The sequence below is a fragment of the Prionailurus viverrinus genome, chromosome B2 (assembly GCF_022837055.1).
Source record: "Prionailurus viverrinus isolate Anna chromosome B2, UM_Priviv_1.0, whole genome shotgun sequence".
Taxonomy (NCBI): Eukaryota; Metazoa; Chordata; class Mammalia; order Carnivora; family Felidae; genus Prionailurus; species Prionailurus viverrinus.
In genome coordinates this window covers 137,779,169-137,803,275 of record NC_062565.1, presented here as the reverse complement: position 1 = coordinate 137,803,275, position 24,107 = coordinate 137,779,169, and the positions used below count along the sequence as shown (strand labels likewise).

General features: G+C 38.2%; 1 protein-coding gene across 12 annotated transcripts in view; it reads left to right on the top strand.

Moving 5' to 3' along the window:
- SYNE1 (spectrin repeat containing nuclear envelope protein 1) overlaps positions 1 to 24,107 on the top strand; it is a 472,738-nt gene that overhangs the window by 195,119 nt on the left and 253,512 nt on the right. For 11 of the 12 annotated variants that reach the window (XM_047860298.1, XM_047860302.1, XM_047860305.1 and 8 more), the window contains 12 exons: positions 2,359 to 2,586; positions 2,988 to 3,086; positions 4,617 to 4,807; positions 5,215 to 5,338; positions 6,775 to 6,941; positions 8,918 to 9,071; positions 12,177 to 12,805; positions 15,967 to 16,146; positions 18,066 to 18,216; positions 18,805 to 18,963; positions 20,800 to 20,982; positions 23,751 to 23,852. In XM_047860298.1, coding sequence (XP_047716254.1) covers positions 2,359 to 2,586; positions 2,988 to 3,086; positions 4,617 to 4,807; positions 5,215 to 5,338; positions 6,775 to 6,941; positions 8,918 to 9,071; positions 12,177 to 12,805; positions 15,967 to 16,146; positions 18,066 to 18,216; positions 18,805 to 18,963; positions 20,800 to 20,982; positions 23,751 to 23,852 — 2,367 coding nt within the window. The remainder of the gene's footprint in view (positions 1 to 2,358; positions 2,587 to 2,987; positions 3,087 to 4,616; positions 4,808 to 5,214; positions 5,339 to 6,774; positions 6,942 to 8,917; positions 9,072 to 12,176; positions 12,806 to 15,966; positions 16,147 to 18,065; positions 18,217 to 18,804; positions 18,964 to 20,799; positions 20,983 to 23,750; positions 23,853 to 24,107) is intronic. The other variant, XM_047860309.1, reaches the window with a different exon arrangement.

The window sequence follows — 24,107 nt, the reverse complement described above, 5'->3', positions numbered from 1 at the left end:
GGCTCAGAACAAGTCATTCCCGTGTGCGCTGCAGAAGGGTGGGATGGTGCTTAGCTAAGCTTACATTACCGTGCAGATTAACCTGGTTTATCACACATCTTTTGCACTCAAGGCTATGTGGAATCTGGTGTATGGAATCTGTTAATGTCTTGTGTGGTGGTATACTAGGGAAAATAGATGCCAATCCACTAAGAAGTATTCATGAAATATGTTTAATCTCTAACGCTGTTTTTAAAAGATATCATTTAACCCTTTCACTACATCCTAAGAAAACAAAGAATAGCACATTTAAATAGTTTTATCAAAAATTTTCTTTCAAAAATTTTTGACATACCCTTTTTAATTTGTTTATTCTTGCCATAATTCATTTTATTGTTATTTCAACCTTAATTCATTTCCAGGACTTCTGAACTATATCAATGATCAAATGTCATCACCTCTTTACTCTTTGGGAAATGAAATGATTACACATTTTATTTTTAAATATATAAACATTCAATTGTAGATTTCCATGTCGTTAGATTAAAAAGACATTTTAATATTCCAATATGGTATTTTGGAAACTGTCTAAAATGTATCAAATGAATATGAATAATAGAAAAAAGTTTTTGCTAGAAATAAGCAAAGATGGTGTGGAATACATTAGTACTGTGGATTTAGGCTAATAGGTTCACTTTCTGTTTCCAAACCAAAGATGATATAGGAAATATTAGAAATAAGGTAACACTTGTCATAGCATTTCACTTGAAAACAACCTTCGGGTTAAACTTTATGAAGTATTTGCATTGTCACAAGGATATTTATCTAGAAGCCCACTTTTATGTTTCATTACATGCTATTCTAAATTGACTGATTTTCCTATTCTTAGTTGATAATTTACAAAAGATACACTGGGTCCATCTTCCATCTACCCTTTTTGGATTAGAATCCAACAGTATGATTGCATAGTTTGCATTTATGAATTTGTTGCTGACACGTATTACTCTAAAATCTAAGAACTTCGGTCTTAATGAAGATTGCTTCACTGAGACACCCAAAACCCTTTTTGGCACCTAGGGGACGTAAATACGTATTTGTTGAATTTATGAGTAATTTTTCTACAACATATCACCTTGAAAAACAGCAAAACAAAGAAAGGTTGTGTTCATGTTCAAAAAACAAATCTCTATTAGAGATACCGCTGTAGTTATGCATATGAAAAATAAAAATAAATAAGTGATGAGCACCTGGCACTAATCTGATGTAAATTATTCCTGATTGTCTCATCTAGGCAAGTTATTTCTGACTGTTGTCTCACGTAGACATAAGTCACACATTTTTTTTTCCCCTAGGGTAGTTGTATTCTCCATTTAACTTACTTGAAACTGAGACTTGTCTGAAGTTTTGGCTTTATTTGATTGGAAGATTTGGCTCTTTTTCTCAGAGGAATCATGTTCATTCTCTTACGCATAAATAAGCCTCTATGGATATGATAGACATATCTCCTTCCCGCACCCACATCCTTCGTGGCCATCAGTGATTTTCACGTGTTAGCGAATACATAAAGGATCGTCCCGCTCCAAATGGGAATTATAGTCTAAGTGCTTCACTGTAGAGGCCACAGCTAATGGGTAAGGCAGTGGTTCAGAGTGGAGCCCGCATCAGTAGGAGCAGCAGCGCCTGGGTATTTGTAAGAAATGCAAAGTCTAGGCCTCACCTTAGACCTGCTGAGTCTGAGTCCCTGTGGATGGGGGCCAGGTGATCCTAATATATTCCAAATTTGGAAACCACTGGCATAAAGACTAGATGATAAATTTGAAAAGGCTGGTTTTAGGTAAGAGTGGAATCAGAAAAGCTTTTGCCTTGGGAAAATACGAAATACTCAACCAAGTTAGAGGGAAATTGAGTGAATGTCAATACTAGCATTTCTATGAGTTATTGGAACACAATGCTCCCCAGATCCACTGGTTACAAGGCATAACTCACAGGATAAGCGGGAATTCTCTGTACCTTTAGAGAGACTTCTAGTTTTCGGTAAGACATGAACTACAAAAATTAAAAAAAAAAAAAAAAAAAAGAAACACAGGGACATCTCTTTGCTCACTTCACTGCCACAGGAGTAGGTATTTCCCTTTATTCTCTATGCCGTGAGCACGACCACCATCAGTTTGTATTTTTCAGACACCCTACACATCTCTCCTCCCCAAATAAGGTCAGGAAACATGATGTTTGTTCATAGTTGCTCTCTAATAGCCCAAGTATGTTGAAATGTCAGCTAAGAAAATCTCTCCTAATTTTCTCTCTGTGCAGGTAATCTATTATTTCAGGAAGACAAGCTTGCTCAGCCTACATTGTCATTTTCCTTGTTTTAAATATTAGGTCATAATTCAGGAAACAGAAAGCAAGATCGGCTGCATTACAGAGCTAGAAGAAGCAGCTCAGTCTTTCGCTCAGTTTGTCACCACTGGAGAATCTGCTCGCATCAAAGCCAAGTTGACACAAATAAGAAGGTACTGGGAAGAACTCCGAGAGCATGCGCAGTGTTTGGAAGGAACAATACTGGGACATTTATCTCAGCAGCAAAAGTTTGAAGAGAATCTGAGAAAGGTAAGAATGGGTCTGTGTGTGCCAAAGTTACTATTGCCTATTGCATTTATAATGCAATGCAATACATAGTCCAGAAAGAGTAGACTAAGGGAAGATACAATTTGCCAATCATTTACCAAGTTGTCAATGATGACCAACTTTTTAAATATTCACGGGGTTCCTTTGTTGAGGTAATATAAAAATATAATTATACATTGTGTTCAGATTAGGCATTAAGGCTTATCTATTCCTTTCAAACAGTGGGACACATCGATTTTAGATTTTTTAAAAAATATATCTATATATAGTATCATTATATTGAAAGTTATCCAGATAGATAGGCATGCTGCTTCCTCAATAACTTTTTCTTCTTTGACATGCATTTTCCCCACCATTATTTTTGTATTTCACTAATGTTTTAGATCCAGAAGTCTGTGTCTGAATTTGAAGATAAACTTGCTGATCCAATTAAAATATGTTCTTCAGCCACAGAAACATACAAAATTCTCCAAGAACATATGGTAAGAGGAATCTGATAATTCCTGCTTGAAAACATAGTAAATATTTTTATGACAGTTAAAATTGAAAGGATTTTTATGTTACTTGGGGAGCGATACAGATCAAACATACTTCACGTAACACAGGAAATATAAGTACACAAGTAAATCTTTATTAAAAAATTCATATGAAAGGAGTATTCATTTACAATGTATTTCTCATAATTAAGACATGTAACTTTTTCTGATTATAGCTTTAGTAAATTCTGTTACTTCTTGCAGGCATTATAAAAAATTAAATGTGCATAAAAAAACTGCATGTGCATAGAAGATTTTAGATTCTAACTCACTACACCCAGATGTGCAAAGAATTTGTTCTCACTAATCTTCCACTGATGACTAGTTTTTTTGTCTGGTGCCTGAACTAGTAACTACTGTGAGGCGTTCTGCAAAGGAACAGACAGATGCCTTTGGTAAAATTTAGGGGAAGGAGCAGAGGGGGAGAATCAGGCATGAAAAAAAGCTAAAAAGAAATGTGTTAATTAATATATATATACATGTTGTCCCTATATATGTGCGTGGATGCACACATATAATGTGCCTAGGGCAGGGGCTACAGTGATAGAAAGCAAACAGTTGACAAAGGAATACCTGCAAAGGGGAGTGGAATTTATATCATTTGAATACTTAAAATAAGAATGCATTTTTTTTTAGGGCACCTGGGTGGCTCAGTTGGTTCAGCAGCCGGCTCTTGGTTTCAGCTCAGGTCATGATCTCATGGTTTTCGAGTTTAAGCCCCACGTCAGACTCTGTGCTGACAGCATGGAGCCTGCTTAGAATTGTCTCTCTCCCTCTCTGTCTCTGCCCCTCCACCGTTCACACTCTGTCTTTCTCCGTCTCTCAATAAATAAATAAACATTAAAAAAAATAGTTAACTAAGTCAATAACTGAGTACCAGAGACGATAATATTCTTTTTCTAACATTTAGACTTCTTAAAGCAGATTATTTTTTTTCTCTGTCATCATTTATGATCTGTACAATGAGGATATTGAAAGATCACAACTCTTAAGATTCTTATGAAGATTAAATGTGTTTATATGAAATGTACATAACATCGAGGCACCGTTATGATCACTCCTGTTAGCAAACATGTCAGCTATATCACTCCCCATATATTTTTGATAGAGATGATTGCATGTTACATATATTCTTACAAATTAAACAGAGTGTGTTTTAAAATATGTATTTGACATAAAATGAATAATAATTTTCACAAATTATCTGCATCGTTAAGGGAAAGTTGAAATTATTCAGATATACAGCAATAAATTCTTATTTGGGGAAAAACCTTTCCATTTTCATTTTTGACTTCTATATGCATGAAGTAACTCACTGACAATGTCTTGCTGAAGATCATGGACAGAGTCATTTTTATTACATTGCTGGTTATCATCACTTAGGGAAAATTTGGGGTGGTGACGGGTCTCAAAGAAAGACGTAAGCCTCATTTCTTGATGTTGTGCTTCCTTTGCTTTCCTTTTGCCTCATTTCAGGATCTCTGCCAGGCCCTGGAGGCGCTGAACAGTGCAGTGACCACAGTCTCAGCCAGCGCCCAGAAGGTGGCTAACAGAGCCACCTCCTCCATTCAAGAGGCCGCGGCCCTGCAGCAGAGGTACGAGGAGACACGGAGTCGGGCCAAGGAGAGGCAGGCTGTGCTGGAGAACCTGCTGGCCCACTGGCAGAGGTGAGCCACTTTCCTTCCCGAGTTGGCAGCATGGATTTCAACTGCCACTCTTAGGTAGGAAATTCTGGACCAGCTGTTGGGAAACAGTCACCCCAGTTGTAAAACACATCAACTCATGTGTCTAATATGGGAACATCTTGGTCTTTGTTAGATGATGAAGATCCCTGAGAGTGGAGAGGATATATATGTACCTTCGTATTACACAGATAGAAACGTGTGTACAAATACATATATGAACGTGAAGGGAATGGGCTTTTTATTCTTCTTTTGCCTTCATATCTAGGAATAATGTAACCAACATTGTATTATTTGTAATGGTTAGTGTTGGACCCTGCAACTTTGGAAAGGTTTAGTTTTCTGGCATGATAATCTTGGATTAATTCGTTTCTCACCTCTGCTTTCTTTAGGCTAGAGAAAGAATTGTCAACCTTTTTAACCTGGTTAGAGCGGTGTGAGGCAATAGCCAGTTCTCCAGAAATGGACATTTCTGCAGACAGAGTCAAAGTAGAGAGTGAACTTCAATCAATACAGGCAAGTTTATGTTCACATTTTCTCCTTCCTTGACTTTGAGGGTTTCCCACACTCTTGGTCCTGCTGCCTTTCTGTTTTATTGTACACTGACATTGTTCATTAATCGCCCAAAGGGTCGTTCCTCAGAAGGAGAAGTCAGTCCCAGTGACTGTTTCCTGCCCTGAGGTTAGAGAGCAATCATCAGTCCACAATGAAAAACAAGTTCTTATTTTTTTAAAAATACACCATAAGGTGTTCTAAGAAGGGAAGTCACAGCTCTTTTTCTTAAAAATGACACAAAGAGGGGCGCCTGGGTGGCGCAGTCGGTTGAGCGTCCGACTTCAGCCAGGTCACGATCTCGCGGTCCGTGAGTTCGAGCCCCGCGTCGGGCTCTGGGCTGATGGCTCAGAGCCTGGAGCCTGTTTCCGATTCTGTGTCTCCCTCTCTCTCTGCCCCTCCCCCGTTCATGCTCTGTCTCTCTCTGTCCCAAAAATAAATAAACGTTTAAAAAAAAAAAATGACACAAAGATATCTGGCCATATAAAACTATTCCTACACATCTCTACACAGAACGTAAGTGCTATGTGGGTTAGGGGACCAGGAGGGGGCTGAAGGCTCTGAGATCCCTGCATCCGGGCACAGTATCTGCCAAACTGCCTCACACTGTGCTCTAACATTCCTTGTACATCCACACAGTCTGGCTGTGTGTGTTTTGTCCTGCTCAGCCTAGGTCCCAGGTCTGCTTTATGATCTTTCCTGCCATCCACAGGCTATGTACTCCTTCCTCTGAAACCTGTAGCACGTTTGCTTGTATCACACACATTGGCCTCATTCAGGAGGGGAAAAAGCATGGTGACAGGCATCTGCTATGTGCCACGCTACATTATAATCCCACTCAACGCCATGTTACGAGTGTTTATCTTCCATCTCGTATTAGATGGGAACCACAATTTTTATGCACCACTCACAGCACCTCAGAGATTCGTTGCCTGATTAAAAATAAGTCATTCTGTGGCATGAAAACAAAATGAAGAGCCTTAAAGTTTCCCAGTTTGGGAAATACAGTCTCTAAAGGAAGAGGGAGACCATGTTCCTGGTACCCAGAATTCCATCTCTATTATTGTTAGAAATGCATTGTTTCTCTTTAGCAATAGCTTTTCTTTGATTCACTTGACCTCCTCCGTTTCTTCATCTTGAAAGCAATTCTGCAGAAAGAAAGTTGCCTAACTCAATAGAACTCAGACTTCAGAAAACGAATTCAGGACTTAGTAGCATGTTAAATGTTTCATTAAAGGTTAAGCAAATTCATTCTCAATCGGGTAATAAAAACTCTCTTTAGGCCTGGTCCCAATGACTTCTGTTTTGCAAAGCCTTTGGACAACAACCACCTGTGTCACGTGGTCCTTCTTAGTTGATCATGCTGGGATGAGATCTACAATGTTTTCTGTTTCTTTCAGGCACTGCAAAACGAACTTGTATCCCAGGCCTCAGTCTATAGCAACCTTTTGCAATTGAAGGAATCACTATTTTCAGTGGCCTCCAAAGATGATGTGAAAATGATGAAACTACATTTGGAGCAGTTGGATGAGAGATGGAGAGATTTGCCACAGATAATTAGCAAAAGGTTGGGTTTTCTAAAAAAAAAAATAAATTATATCATTCTTTTTTAAAAATGGTTAGCATATAAGGTAAGAAAACAGAGTTTTGTTTGCTTTTACTTAACCAAGCTATTCAGATAAGTATAGATGGGGGAAAAATTACTTTATCATTTAAAAAATAAAAGTGCTCCAGCAAAAGAAATAGTCAACAAAACTAAAAGACAACCTACTGAATGGGAGAAGATATTTGCAAATGACATACCCAATAAAGGGTTAGTATACAAAATATATTAAGAACTTACAAACAAAATATATCAATATGTAAAGAACTTAATAAGAACTGATACCACTCAACATCCAAAAAACAAATAATCCAATTAAAAAATGGGCAGATGACATGAACAGACGTTTCTCCAAAGACGTGGAGGCGGCCAACAGATACATGAAAAGATGCTAAACATCACTTATCATCAGAGAAATGCAAATCAAAACCACAATGAGACTATCACATGACATCTGTCAGAATGACTAAAATCCAAAACACAAGTGTTGACGAGGATGTGGAGAAAAAGAAACCCTCATGCACTGTTGTGGAAATGCAAACTGGTGCAGTCACTGTGGAAAACAGCATGGAGGTTCCTCAAAAAAATTAAAAATAGAATTACCATGTGATCTAGTAATTCCACTATTGAGTATTTACCCAAAGAATACAAAAACACATTTGAAAAGATATATGCATCCCTATGTTTACAGCAGCATTATTTACAACAGCCAAATTATGGAAACAGCCCAAGTGTCCATTGATAGATGAATAGACAAAGAAGACGTGGTATGTATACAATGGAATATTACTCAGCCACGAAAAAGAATGAAATCTTACCATTTGCAACAACATGGATGGATCTAGACAGTATATGCTAAGCAAAATAAGTCAGAGAAAGACAGATACCATATGACTTCACTTATATGTGGAATTTAAGAAACAAAACAAATGAGCAAAGAAAAAAAAAAGAGACAAAGTTAAGAAATAGATTCTTAATTATAGAGAACAAACTGATGGTTACCAGAGGGAAGGTGCATGGGGGAATGGGTGAAATAGGTGAAGGGGATTAAGAGCACTTATTGTGATGAGCACTGGATAATGTATAGAGTTGTTGACTCACTATATTGTACACCTGAAACTAATATAACCCTGTATGTTAACTATAGTGGAATTAAAATTTGTTTATTTATTTATTTATTTAAATGTTTTATTATTTATTTTTGACAGAGAGTGTGAGAGTGCTAATGAGGGAGGGGCAGAGAGAGAGGGAGACAAAAGATCCAAAGGGATTAGCACAGAGCCCGATGTGGGGCTCAAACTCACAAACCGTGAGATCGTGACTGAGCCCAAATCAAGAGTCAGACGCTTAAGGGACTGAGCCACCAAGGTGCCCCTGGAATTAAAATTTTTAAAAAAGAAAGAAAAGAACCTCAAAGTGCTCAAAAATTAGCATTTCTGATGAGTCTCAGTCCAAAATTTCAGTTTTACATTTAGGGCAAATGATCAAACTGGTTGAAATATATCGAAACGGGAAGGGTTGCTGATGTTTATTGTTTTTGCCCAAGCTGTTTGTGTACAGGAAAAAAATGGTAATTAGAATTTTGCTTCACATGGTATTCCTCCACTGAGGCAGTCGCAGTGTGGTGCAGGGCTGTATCAGATGAGGTCAGAGAAGTTGACTATGTGGGTCCCTCATAGACCACAATTTTGGTTTTGGAGTTCACCTTCCTAGGTGCTACAGGAAATTGCCTCCATGTTTAAGCTTGGCAGATAATGTTCTGGTTACATTAAAACCATTCCTGGCTGTTACCTAGAGAGCGAATTGTAGGGTCTTGATTTGTCATTGTATGTATGACCACATCACTTTTGCCCTCATTTAAACTTACTGCAAAAATACGTCATTGTCTTTTTCTGTTCATCTGCGGGACGTTTTAACTTTTAACACCTTTCTCTACATAGGATTAATTTTCTTCAGTCTGTGGTCTCTGAACACCAGCAATTTGATGAACTGCTGCTTTCCTTTTCTGTCTGGATTAAGCTATTTCTCAGTGAATTACAGACTACTTCGGAGATAAGCATAACAGACCATCAGGCAGCATTTGCTAGGCACAAGGTAAAGTGCATTCTTTTAAGATCAAAGAATTTATTCATAAAAGAGAGTCCTTGAATTATAAAGAAAAGCAATATTTTTTTTAAATATCCAACCATTTGACAGCAAGTTAACCTTGCATTCATATGCAAATGTTTTAATAATTGAGCATATGGGTCCAGGCAATATGTTATGCAGATCAATTAAGCAGATAAAACCACTTCAGATAAAATAGGCAATCACCTTAAGACACTTACTTCGAAAAATGATTTAAACTTTTTGGTTTGTTTTGTTCCAATGTTGAAAACAAATGTTGCAGGATTTTTTACCTTAAGATCCAGGGTTCCTTGTCTCGCTGCTTTGAAGAATGAAGAGGTGGACACAGAATAAAATGGGCAGCAGGCACAAGCTTATTAGAGTTTAAGATCAGAAAGCAAGAATAGTGTGAAAGCTCTCTTTGCAGAGAAGGGGCATTCAAAAGTGAATGGCCGAGACTAGGGGCACCTGAGTGGCTCAGTTGGTTGAACATCCGACTTCTTTCCCTATCATACTAATAGTGAATTCCAATGCTTTAATGATACAGTTTTTCTGAATTACTCTTTAGCTTGAAAGTTATTTAAAATTCACGATTTATTTTCCTTATTTATAAATTATGTATAATATCTATCCTGGCATAAAAAAATATTTAAAAAATCAGATATTGATCAAGTATTGGGGTAGTTGGAGATAAGCTACATAATAAACTTATAACAATATTTAATGATAAAACATTTAATATTTATTGAGTGCTCACTTTGTGCCAGCTTTGCTAATTGGATTTCCCCAGAGGAATAGTACTTGCTCATATCGTTATGACCTCAAGTAGTTTTATCACTTAGAGCAAGATGCCCACTGAAGTTGGGCTCCTACCCTAGAAAGAGACAGGGAGATGGGGGCACTCTCTTCCTTCATGATTATATTTCAAAAGTGTTACCAAACTGAAAAGAGTTCGTTTGCCATCATGCAACAGAAAACCAAATACCATAGCACTGGGCTTTTGCAGAGGGAAAGATTTATTGCCAAGCACAGAGATAAGAGGCTGGCTCAGATTTGTCTCCCCAGAGGGTTGGGGTTGGGTGCATTTAAGGATAAGGAGTTAAGATGGATATAGGGGAAAAGGGAGGTGTTCTCCTTTCTGAGCTGTGCATTCAGGAATTGTGTCTTTCATGGGACACATGTTCATTAGATGGCCGTGTGAGCATGACCAGCTGGGGGAGATCGAGGGGTATATCATCATAGAGGTTACTCTGTATCACTTTTGGTCCCTTCTGCACAACTGCAAGGATTCTTCCCAGCTTGCTCTAGTCTTTGCTCATCTGTGGTCACTCAGCTTCTACAACAAAACAAGCTCATAAATCAGTCACATCAACCAGAGTTTCCTTAGGGTAAAACCATCAAGCATTTGTTAACTCAGTGTGTTGGTTTGGAAAGGATGTCTCCCATGTTCCTGAGAAACATTCCTGGGTTGTAACTGTACAGAAACTTTTAAAAAGATTTCTATCTCAAAAGGGCAGAGAATGAATTTGTAAATTCTCCTAAGTCAAGGCTCAAAGAAGCTTTCTAAAGTGTAATAGTCAAGCTGAGGAGAATATTAAGGCCATTGTGGTCAAGATTAAGATAGTAATTTCTCTTTAATGGGAACCATGCTGAGATTGTTAGCAATGCTCTAAGAGATTTCAAACATGATTTATTGTGAGCAAGTCAGACTTCCTATACAATAGTCTCATGGAGTTCATATTCATTTCTGTAAAGGAGGGAGCTAAAACCTGTGTATTTTCATCTGCTTCACCCAGTGCCTCTGACGAGAGGCTAATCTATTCCTATTATTCTTTCCTACAACTCTGTTAGAATTAGCTTTAGTGTGTGTATTAAAATTTTCAGACTACAATATATTTTATATATAGTATATATATATAGTATTGTTATTTTATATATATAGATAGCTATATATATATATATATACATATATATGTATATATACATGAGAGAGAGAGCGAGGGAGAGAATTGTTAAAAAACAAAAATTTAACTGAGTAAATCTGAAGATCTAACTGGCTTTATTAAATAATTTGTGAATCAGGCAGTATCCCGTCCAGCAAATAGGAAGGAGCTCAGAGGGGTTGTACAAAATGGAAGGTTTTCCCAGGAAGGAAAGTGGGACAAGGAAGTTCTTAGCAAAAGAAAAGAAAAGATCCTTTCAGGCAAGGTCACTTTCCCTTAGGGGTTGAGCTGGGGTCTTATCTTGTTGATTACCTCATCTTCCTTGGATGGGGGAGGAGGGAGGAGAGGACCCTTGTGACAGATTACCTCATGGCCAGAAAACTCCTGACTGACAAGTTAACACTATATTTCTGGAGGGGTCTGAAACTGCAGTTGGGTTAAGTATGAAATGCCAGTTTGGTGACATGACCTACCATAAGTGACTCCGTTATGGGCCGGTGATTTGTTTTTCGACTACAAATATAAAATAGTATTATTTATACTATAATATAGTATTTATATATTATATATACTAGAACTATGTATATACATATATATTTTAAATCTTCCAAATTATGCATACATATGTATGCATTTATATAAAATTTCCTTTTACTATTTCTGTGCATGATGACAGTCTTTTCCACGGAACAAATTAGTTTCAAATCAGAGTTGTGTTTCACGTGAAACATATAGACGAGAAAATGGGAAATTTTAACAACGTCTCTGAAAGATTCGCTATAGATGGCCTTTAAATCTTACACCATCCGTTGCATTTAAAATGTGTCTTTGTTAATTGTTTTTTTTTTTTTCTTTTAAGTTTATATATTTATTTTTGAGAGAGAGACAGCACAAGCAGGGTAGGGGCAGAGAGAGGGAGAGAGAGAATCCCCAGCGGGCTCCGTGCTGATAAGCACAGAGCCTGAGGCCGGGCTCGAACTCACAAACTGTGAGATTGTGACCTGAGCTGAAATCAAGAGTGGGATGCTAAACTCCTGAGCCACCCAGGCGCCCCCATTTAAAATGTATGTTGACACCACAAATCCTGAATATGTCCGTGTCATTAGCCACAGGGTATCTGAGCCACCAACACCCCTCTCTTCCCTTCCAGGACCACGAAGTGGAAGCAGAGAGCAAAATGGGAGACTTGCAGAGGCTGCGGGATCACCTGGCGAAGCTGGGGGCTCTGGGTCGAGCTGAGGACCTCCACCTCCTGCAGGGCAAGGCTGAGGACTGCTTCCAGCTGTTTGAGGAGGCCAGCCAGGTGGTGGGAAGGCGGCAGCTTGCCCTGTCCCAGTTGGCTGAATTCCTACAGCACCATGCCTCTCTGTCAGGGGTTCTCCACCGGCTGAGGCACACAGTGGAAACCACCGACAGTATGAATAAGAAACAGACTGATTTATTAAAAAAGGACCTAAATCGTGCAATTCAGGATGCCAAAACATTAGAATCTACGGCCATCAGTCTTGATGGCATTCTCGCCAAAGCCCAATACCATCTTAAAAGTGGAAGTTCTGAGCAAAGGACTTCCTGCAGAAGTACAGCTGATCACCTCTGTTTTGAGTTAGAGAGGATCCAGAACCTTCTGGGAACTAAGCAGAGTGAAGCAGATGCCCTGGCAGTATTGAAAAAAGCATTCCAAGACCAGAAAGAGGAGTTGCTGAAAAGCATCGAGGACATCGAAGAAAGGACGGACAAAGAGAGGCTGAAAGAGCCTACGCGTCAAGCTCTTCAGCAGAGGTAGGAAGAAACCGCCGGGGCCAGCTGTGCGGTCTATTCTTTCTTTGCTCTAGAATTAACTCTCGTGCAACACTTTAACAGGATCGTATTTAGCAACTTCTTTTAATATTCTGAGGGTAAAATTAATGACTAATTTGAACTTAAGAAGTGCTAAAATTCAGGGGCGCCTGGGTGGCGCAGTCGGTTAGGCGTCCGAGTTCGGTTCAGGTCATGATCTCAGGGCTTGTGCTCTATGCTGACAGCTCAGAGCCTGGAGCCTGTTTTGGATTCTGTGCCTCCCTCTCTCTCTGCCTGCCCCTCTCCCCACTGGCACTCTGTCTCCCTCTCTCTCAAAAATAAATAAACATTTAAAAAGAATTTAAAAAAAAGAAGTACTAAAATTTCTTTGGTTTCCTTAAGGATTTTCCTAAGGGCTGTGTCTGTGTAAGCCACTCTAAGATCTTATTTATAACAGACTATACAGATTATATTATCTATTTTTATTTTTTTATTTACAAAATTTTTTTTAATATTTTTGAGAGAGTGAGCAGGGAGGGAGCAGAGAGACAGCGGGGGATAGAGGATGCAAAGCAGACTGTGCTGAGACCAGAGCCCAAAGCAGGGCTTGAACTCACAAGCCGTGAGATCATAACTTGGGTCGAGGCCAGACACTTAACCGACTGAGCCACCCAGGCGCCCCATGTTATCTATTTTTAAACAACGTTTAGCTGTGAGGAGAAGGGCCTCGTCTGCTGTAGTACAAATGAAGGCAGACGATCCGAGTCGCTTTGTAGTTCTGGTGGTAAAAATCTGAGGGAATTCTTCCTGGCGGCAGCCAGCCCCTCAGAAAGACTGGAGCAAGCTCATTAGCTGAGAGTGAGGGGCGGGATATTGGCGGAAAGAAAATGGTATGAAGTGGTTCTTCAGTAGGACATGGAAATGATGTCCTACTGGTGGGACATCAACCTACTTGGTAAGGTTTGAGATTTGCATTCCTTCACTTAAAGTGAAACCAGTCAGCTTGGCAGAGCAGTTTTCACCAACTGCTTTTGACTGTTTGCCCAGAGGTATGGAGAAGGCAGAGAAGTGGGCTTAAGCTAAGGTGGGGTTTTGTCAGGTGAGTTTAATAGAGAACCGAAGGGATCAGGGGTATTTTTCTACCGTAATTTTGAAAGTAATTTTTTCCTCTAATACTATAACCTTCATCTCAATCTTATTTCTTCTTCTTCTTTTTTTAATGTTTACTCATTTACTTTCAGAGAGAGAGAGAGCAAGACAGCATGAGCAGGGGAGGGGCAGAGAGAGAGAGGGAGAGAGAGACAATCCCAAGCTGGCTTCTCGATGTTAGTACAGAGCCTGACGTGGGGCTTGATCTCATAAACTGTGAGATCATGACCTGAGCCGAAATCAGGAGTCAGAGGCTTAACCGACTGAGCCACCCAGGTGCCCTCATGTTATTGTTCCTTCTTAAAAGTTTTTTTTTTTTTAACGTTTATTCATTTTTGAGAGAGACAGAGACAGAGCATGAGTGGGGAAGGGGCAGAGAGAGAGGGAGACACAGAATCCAAAGCAGGGTCCAGGCCCTGAGCTGTCAGCACAGAGCCCGACATGGAGCTCAAACCCACGAACTGTGAGATCATGACCTGAGCCAAAGTCAGACGCTTAATCGACTGAGCCACCTACGTGCCCCTTATTTTTTCTTCTTAATAGACCTTTTTCCCCACTATGTTCTCAGGGTCATTTCTCTTCCACTTTTTTCAGGGGGCAGAGAAACAGCTGAAATGGGTTCATACCAAGGTGTCCATAATCGATACGGATTGTGTCGATCTTGCCAAGACCATTGTGATGTGCTTCCTTTTAACTGGAATCAAGCATTTAGCAAAGGCTTACAGTTAGATAATAATGGCTCTTGAGGCTAACACGCCTTGTGAGCAATAAGCTGACTAGTGTAACAACAAACTTACAAAAAGGAATACAATTTGAGATGGAAAAATAGCCTCCAGAGGAAAGACAAAATGAGGAGCCAAGTACAGCAAAAGAACAAAGAGCTCACCCAGGGAGCCAGCAATCGGGTTGGTGCTGCAGGGCAGAATGGCTCTCCCTGGCCTAATTAGGTTAGACAGACAGGCGATCCTAAAATTGCTGGAGAAGAAGGCCAGGATTGGGCTCAAGAGCCATGTCAATACCTCTAACACTGAACTCACCAAAATCACACATATTATAGAAAATGTTGCATTGAATTGATGGATTTATTAAGCTCCAACCATACTTCCGCTTCACTGTGCAACCTTGGGCAAATCGCCTGTCTTCTTGTAAAGTGCAGATGATGATAATGCCTGCTCTTAACCACTTCATTTGGGGAATTAAATGGAATAGTGCATGTGCACTCACTTTATCAACTCTACAGCACTACACCAAAATGCAAGAATCTATGAGTCCATGGCTGCCTCTACATGGCCACATTTTACAAGTGCTCAAAGAGTAATATATTAGGGACAAAAAATGAAGCTATTTTTATTTGAAATGAAACAACTGTTTTCTTAAATATTATTAATTTACATGAATTGGACCTCAGGGCACAGAAGGACTTTTTACCAAAGACCTTATGGTAAGGACTCACCTACTTTACCTACAAGTCCGGCCCTAGTCTTTCAAGTCTTATCCTGTGAAAGCAAAATAGGAAGAGAATACAGACTTAATAGAAAGTTGATGATGAATAGCGAAAATGACTTTAAATGTTTCCTAAGGTAGAGTATGAATTCTGCAAATTTAAGCTTAAAAGGCATCATTCTCAGTTGAGGTATCTTAATTTAATTGCTGTGTTAGAAGTTTTTCTCGATATCTGGGGCTCCTGGGAGGCTCAGTCTGTTAAGCGTCCAACTTCAGCTCAGGTCATGATCTCATGCCTCGTGGGTTTGAGCCCCACATCGGGCTCTGTGCTGACAGCTCAGAGCCTGGAGCCTGCTTCGGATTCTGTGTCTCCCTCTCTCTGCCCCTCCCCCACTCGCATCCTCACACGCGATCGCGCACGCGGTCTCTCTCTCTCTCGCAAAAATAAATACACATTAAAAAATTTAAAAAAAAAAAAGTTTTTCCAGATAGCTATAGGTGTGCTTTATGGAGAAGAAATATTAGTTCTTACCTTTAATAAGTTAATAATATAATAACATTTTAATTCACAGGTTGAGAGTCTTTAATCAGTTAGAGGATGAATTGAATTCTCATGAGCATGAACTATGTTGGTTGAAAGACAAAGCTAAACAAATTGCTCAGAAAGATGTGGCCTTTGCATCTGAGGTCGACAGGGAGATAAACCGCTTAGAGGTCACCTGGGATGATACCAAAAAACTAATTCATGAAAAGTAAGTAAAAATCCTCTCAGTTGTTGTTTTCAACTTTCTATTTTGTGGCATTGGGCTGTTGTCTGTTGATTTGCGTTGGTGTGATCGAGTTGAGTATCTTTTGCCACCTTAGGTATTCTGTGTCTCTCATACGTTAAAAATTTAGTCCTACAAAACTTTATTGAGGAAGATGTCTTGAAATAACAATGGTAGGTGAAACGTAGTGCTTAAAAGCAGGAGTTTCAACAATTACAAAGGGCTACTGTGAGAGTCTTAACCTCTGATTTTCTTTTTTTGTTTTGTTTTCCTTGTTTATAATTAAGGTATGATATACGTATAATAAATTTCATCCTGTTAAGTGTATGCCCTTGTATGAGTTTAACACACATTCAGTTTATGATTACACACATACTGTGTAAGTATTACTATGATCAACTCTTGTATAATCATTCCACCACCTGAAAAAAATCCTCCTATGTCTCATTGTGATCAACCCGTCCCCCATGTCTGGTCCCTGGCAGCTGTTGATCAGTTTTATGTCTCTGTAGTATTATTTTTCTCAGAATCACATACAAATGGATTTTTTCCAGTTTGAATGATTGTAAATAAGGCATCTATAAACATTCATAGTCAATTGGGTGCATGTGCCTAAGTTTTTACTGCACTTGAGTAAATACCTTCTTTTGCTTAGCATATTGTACATTGTTATGTGTATTAATAACATCTATTCTTTTTTATAGCTGAATAATATTCGATTTAATAGGTGTACCACAACTTATTCGTTCACCAGTTGATGGATATTTGGACTGTTTACAGTTTAATGACTATCAAAAAGCATCTATAAACATTCATGTTCAATTTTTTTATGTACATAAGTTTTTTTGTTGTATATTATAGATTATTAACGTAAGCTTTTAGAAAGTTAACTGTGTTGTAAAATTTTATTCCATATTATTGAATATTCTCTTAAATTGTGATTTGTTAGAGATTGCACAGTATTCAATTATAAGAATATATTAGAGTTTATTCAATTAATAGCCTATTTTGGGGGTGCCTGGGTGGCTCAGTCAGTTAGGCATCCAACTTTGTCCCAGGTCATGATCTCACAATTTGTGAGTTAGAGCCCCGCATCAGGCTCTGTGCTGATGGCTCAGAGCCTGCAGCCTGCTTCGGATTCTCTGTCTCCCTCTCTCTCTGCCCCTCTCTAGCTCATGCTCTCTCTCTCTTTCTCTCTGTCAAAAATAAATAAGCTTAAAAAAATTAATAGCCTATTTTTAACATTTGGGTTATTTCTATTTTTTTCTCCTATTATAAATAATGATGTAAAGAATATAATTTTACCTCGATCGTAGTGTACATCTTTGACTTTGGAAAAATTCCTACATGTAGAATTGCCTGCTCAGAAACATTTTAAACTTATAAACAAAAACTATCTTCTTATTTTCACAATTTTAAAAGGATTCAAATTCAATGAAAATTTATGTCACTGAAATGGAAAACAACATCCTCATGTGTATTTTACTTATTAAGCAATGTTATTTTGTTTGTTTGGTGTGGGGGTTTTATTTTGTTTTGTTTGCTTCCTCTTAATACACACCACTATGATGCAATTAAACAACAAAAAAAAATTTAAAAAAAACAAAGATTGTTGGTATATACATAAGTTTTAGTTGTCAAGAACATATTTTTTCTTGTCATTGAGGTCACATATTTGTTTTAATGACTGTGTGCATTCTTCATTCACTGAAACAATTTGGCCATTAGAGTTGAGTTGGCTTGATCAGCACTCCTTTGACCTCAATGGGTAGAAATATGGTTTCCTCTTGATTCCAGCAGCCATCTATGAATACATGTGTGTGGTTACATATCAAGTCCAATCATAGAGAATCCTTCCCTTTCATACATCATGATAAATGATATCTTTTCTTTAATTATTATAGCCAGGGTCAATGCTGTGGACTTATTGACTTAATGAGAGACTATCAGAACCTGAAGTCAGTTGTTTCTAAAGTCCTAGAAAATGCCAACAATGTGCTTGCAACCAGAACTACTGTAAAAGATCAGGAGGATCTTAAATGGGCTTTATCCAAGGTAATAATTCAAAATCTATTTCTCTTAGGGGTGCTTGGGTGGCTCAGTCGGTTAAGTGTCCGGCTCTTGATCTTAGCTCAGGTCATGTTCTTGGGGTTTGTGAGTTCGAGCCCTGCATTGACCCTGCTGGCAGTGCAGAGCCTGCTTGGGACTCTCTCTCTCTCTCTCTCTCTCTCTCTCTCTCTCTCTCTCTCTCTCCCCATCTCAGACTCTGCCCCTCCTCCACTCTCTCTCAAAATAAATAAACTTAAAAAAAAAGATATCTATATAAGTTTTTTAAAAATGTATTTATTTTAGTAGACTTAGTAGGTCTTATTTTCACTTATAATGAATTCTCTACAAAACTCTTGTCAGTACATATAGAGGTAGAACATTCATGCTGACAAACTCAACTTGTTTTGTTTTGTTTTGTTTTAGGAATACTGATATCCTAGGATTCTAGCCATTCAAAAAGATATATAGTTCATTCATATCACTGGTTTCCGCATAAGGTCAAACCATGAAATAAATTTCTCAGAGGCAAATGGTTTTGAACACCTGACTTATTGCTGATTATTTTATTAATTAAAGAAACATTTATGTCCACAGCATGAAAGTGTCAAGAATGAAATGTGTAATAAACAGAAAGAATTGGATAACTTTACAAGTAAAGGAAAACAGTTATTATCTGAGCTGAAAAAAATTCACAGTAGTGATTTCAACCTCGTGAAAACAGACATGGAGAGCACTGTGGACAGATGGCTGGATGTAAGATAATCACCTGGATTGTATGAACAGTTTAAATATTCATATTTGTCTATCATATTTGGGGGTAAAGGATTATTCGGGGATGTGAATTTCATCTTTAGCTTTTAATGCTACAGGCAAAATGACATTTTTAAGAAAAACAATATTCACATAAGTTTAGAATTAGTAAAAAAAGGTTATTTGATTTATTTTGTTAATATTCAGTGGCAGTTTTCTAGAATTTAACTTGGTAGCTTCAATCACAACAAATTTATAACTCCGAATGGTTTTTTTCCCATCAAAACTCTGAGATTATGGATAAAAATTGAAGAATAATTTATAAATGTCCTACAGAATATTAAACTGTAATGTATAATCACTGAGAGTACTAAGACTATATTTGCATTGTATAAATCAGACTTGTAGTTTACATCCTTGGGTATTTGTTCTTGCTCTGTCATTTACTAGTTGTGTGACCAGTGAACAACTTGATCTCTCTGGAACTCTACATCTCAATCCATACATGTTTTACGTTAACTTCCAGCTCAAAAATCCTGTGATTCTGTTGCCTTTCTGTTAACCTACAATGCATTACTATTGATTAAATTACTTAACCTATATTACTAAAGTTAGATATTGATAATTGTGTACTATAATCAAATAATTAGAGAACTGCAGGAAACCTTACTTGCCTCCACTTTAAAAAAAAACAAAACAGGAGCGCCTGGGGGGCTCAGTCGGTTAAGCGTCCGACTTCGGCTCAGATCATGATCTCACGGTTCGTGAGTTCGAGCCCCGCGTCAGGCTCTGTGCCGACAGCTCAGAGCCTGGAGCCCATTTCAGATTCTGTGTCTCCCTCTCTCTCTGCTCCTCCCCTGTTCATGCTCTGTCTCTCTGTCTCAAAAATAAATAAACATTAAAAAAAATTAAAATAAATAAATAAATAAATAAATAAATAAAAAACAAAACATCCTTGGTGTGCCTGGGTGGCTCAGTCAGTTAAGCATCTGACTGGATTTCGGCTCAGGTCATGATTTCACAGATCCTGAGTTCGAGCCCCACATTGGGCTCTGAACTGGCAGTGCAGAGCCTGCTTGTGATTTTCTCTCTCTCTGCCCCTCCCCTGCTCTCTCTCTCTCAAAATGAATAACCTTAAAAAAAAACAAACATGCCTAGGGCACCTGGGTGGCTCTGTCAGTTAAGTGTCAGTCTTCATCTCAGGTCATGATCTCACGGTTTGTGAGTTTGAGCCCCGTGTCGGGCTCTGTGCTGACAACTTAGAGCCTGGAGGCTCTCTCTTTCAAAAATAAATAGACATTAAAAAAAATGTTAAAAAACATTCTTACTACGGGAAGAGTATTAAGCAATAGTGCTTTACTTTAGACAAAGTTGGTTGTACAAAGTTGGTTGTTGTCCTACATATTTATTTATTCTATAAATATGTTCAAGTCTAATTTATGTCCACTTTTATACTTCAGCATTACAAAGAAAAGTGCTTATTGTGATCCTTTCAAAAATAAGTATAATACTGCCCTAGATGGACCCTTATCCTAGAGAATGTTATATTATTATTGACTCCAATAATCCTGTTCTTAGTTTCCCAACTTACAAATGAAAATCAAATGTCTCAGAAATTCAGTCAACTCTCCCAGTGACAGAAACAATTTATGTAATAGTTAGCATTTATTTGGGTCAAGTGCACGAATTCCCTTATAATAATTTTTGTAAAACTTTGTTTTTCAGTGAGAATATAGTTTTTGATTGAGGGAGCATTGACATTATTTAGCAATTTGGTGAGGCAGGGAGCATCTTAAAGCCTCAGACTAATAGTGACGTGGCTTCTGTTTTCTGTCCCAGGTATCAGAGAAAATTGAGGAAAACATGGATAGGCTGAGGGCAAGCCTGACCATTTGGGGTGATGTGCTTTCAAGTAAGGACGAGATCGACGGATGGTCAAACAATTCTGTTCCACAGTTGGCCGAAAGCATCAGTAACCTGAATAATAGCGTCAGAGCAGAAGAATACCTTAAAGAATTTGAGGTAAATTGACCACATCTACATACGTGAGCCTGTGAGCTCATTGACCGGAATACAAGAGAAATGTGTCCTTTTTTCAAAGTTCATTCTTTCTTTCAGAGACGCATATGAATGTTACAAAAGTCGTAACTATCTTTTGCTATTTACTGGAGACTTGACTAGGCAACGGATAAGCCTTTTTCTTCTTTTTTTTTTTATCACTTCTTAGTTGGGCCTCTAACCTTAAAATATTGGTAGAGAAGTAAAAGCCCATAAAATCTATGTTTTTTCCCATTTTTCCATTCATTTCAGACTATGGCACCTTCCTACTGGAAAACCAAATTGAAGGCGTTTGTAATTTAATCATATTTAGATTTTTTTTTTCATTCAAACAAGATGTTTACTGAGTACTTACCATGTGCTGATCACTTACCGTAGATGCTGGGTTCTTCTACTTCCCCTCTACAAACGGAAGAAAACTGGAGATGGGAGTGTGGCAGGCGTCCCCAGAAAGTGGCCTTTTAAAAAGCTCTAGTCACCAATTTATTTTAAACTTTTTATTTCCATTCTTGCATTCATTTACTTATTCACTCATCAAATTCTTTTTTTTTTTCTTAATGTTTATTTTTGAGAGAGAGAGACAGACTACAAGCAGGGGAGGGGCAGAGAGAGAGAGGGAGTTACAGAATCCAAAGCAGGCTCCAGGCTCCGAGCTGCCAGCACACAGCCCGACGCGGGGCTCGAACTCACAAATTGCAAGATCATGACCTGAGCCAAAGTCTGATGCTCAACTGACGGAGCCACCCAGGTGTCCCCAGATTCTTAACAAGCATGTCAGGCACTCTTTTAGACACTGAGAATAAACAGTAAAACAGACAAAGCCCCTATCCCCATGGCATTTACATTATTTACATAACAGTATGTATGTGAAATGTGCAGTGGTAATTAGGCAGGGATGAACAATGAAGCAAGGTCAGAGGAAATAGTGACAAAAGATAACTTGTTTCATAAAGCATATAGCCAGCTCCTCCCCATGAGGGCAGACTGGTATTCACCATTGCATGCCTGGGTGTTGGTACTGTGCCTGGCACACCGATGGAACATGACAGATAGATGATGAATGACTGCAGTCTGAAAAAATGTAGGCGAATCAACTGTATACCTAGGCTATCTAGCCTTGACGCAAAGAGCTTTCTGGAGAGTCTTAAATCAAACCCCTATTTCTAAGGGCAAACAGAAGTAGAGGAAATCAGCCCAACTTCAAGTGCAGTCAGGAGAGGGATACTACAGTCTCTTAAGATGTTATCTTTGACGTTAAATGAACATTACGGCTCAAACAGTAGTGTATGCCTGAAGAGGGCTTGTACCAGCTCTTAAAAAAATTATCAAAATTTAAAGAATTGCGCAGGCCAGGGTTAAATACAACCATCACGGAAAATTAAATTGTAGATAAATTTACAGTTAATAGAATATATATTAAATGTATTATATAAATTTATATAATATATAAATTTAATATAAATACTTAAAACTTATAACTCTTAATTTCTGTTCTACACACAACTCTTATCTAGGCTCTTGAGTTATGGGTCCCTATTATACCTGCCTGGGGGACATGTGGTAGGATGCTGTACTGTGGGGCAATGCTTCCAACCCCACATGCGGTGACATCGTGTTGTAGCTCAAAATGGGGGTAAATTTTGCAAGTCGGGGTCTTCTTCTTTTGGGGAGCCAATTATGTAACTGGCACACAGTACACTCCTACTACTGACCTCTGGGATCCAGGAAGCCAGTGGACATCAGCCCCACGTTCAGCGTGTCCGGCTTCAGTCACTCACAGAAGTGGGTTTTTATGTTATTGGCTGTGTGGTATGGCAACGAATACAATCAGTCAAGTGGGCTCAGCCCAGTGCCTCATAGTGAGTTGCTGCTGCCATTCAGGAGAGAAAGTGAGTAAGTGACTAGGTGTGATCTTTTAATTGTTCAGCCTGCTCCTGGAGGAAGCCAGTGGGCCTGACAATTAGTTCATCATGTCTTACTGGGTAAGCAGATTGCTTTCTGGGTAAGTAAATTACTTTCTGGACTGAAAGTTTGTTAGTGTCCCCCGAACACCAAAACATCATATTGAAGTTGAGAGGGATCCTTTATCAAAAGTTCCTTTGTGGCTCCAAATAAATAGTTACGTTTACAAGCATCTAATTTGTTCAGTAATGATTCTTGACCCATTTTTTTTCTTTTTGTGTGTGTGTTAGTGTGGGTGCAAATAAATTAAAAATAAAAAGGCAAAATATAAAAAAAGGCTTTTATTTAAAAAAACATTTTTAAATTTTATTTGAATGTTTCTTATGTATTACATATAGTTCACAGTTAATTAGGCACTCCCAATGTGTATGTGCTTTGAGATCCTTCCTCAAAGGAATTTCTCTGCCGTGGTAGCCAGTGATATTAACGCTAATGAATAAATGACAGTTATTGAAAATCCCCAGTGACTCAAGACTTTTTAGTTAGTGTTTAATTTTTTCCAGGAGCTTTTTTTTTTCCAGGAAAAGGGGATGGGGAGAAAGTTCTGCATACTCCCTCACACTGGAAGCGAAAGTTAATGATGGCATTTTTCCACATTCGTAAATAATGATAGACTCAGAAAATGAAACAGAGATTTTTTTTTTTTTTAAACCCTGGCTTGAAGTTAGGACATCATGTCAGAGTTAACTCTTGAAATTATTAAATGCTGAATGTAATATGTCAATGTTTGGACGAGTTATGCTTTTTGTCTTTGTCTTTTATTTTGGCAGTCTGAAGTTAAAAACAAAGCGTTGAGATTGGAAGAACTTCATTGCAAAGTTAATGATCTTAAAGAATTAACTAAAAATCCAGAAACACCACCAGACCTTCAGGTAAGTATTCAGTCAGGTTTGTAATAACTACCGTATACTAGACTCAACCTCAAATATAATCTCTAATATAATCGATACGTAATACAATAACAATAAATTTTATATGTCATATATATACAATATATATATTCTCATTATTATCATCATAATTCCAAGAAAACACACGGCTCTTACCATGTATGGGGGTTAAAACATTAACATCTTTAGAATCCCTTGTGCTAATATTAATAACACATGTCTGATATACATATTATA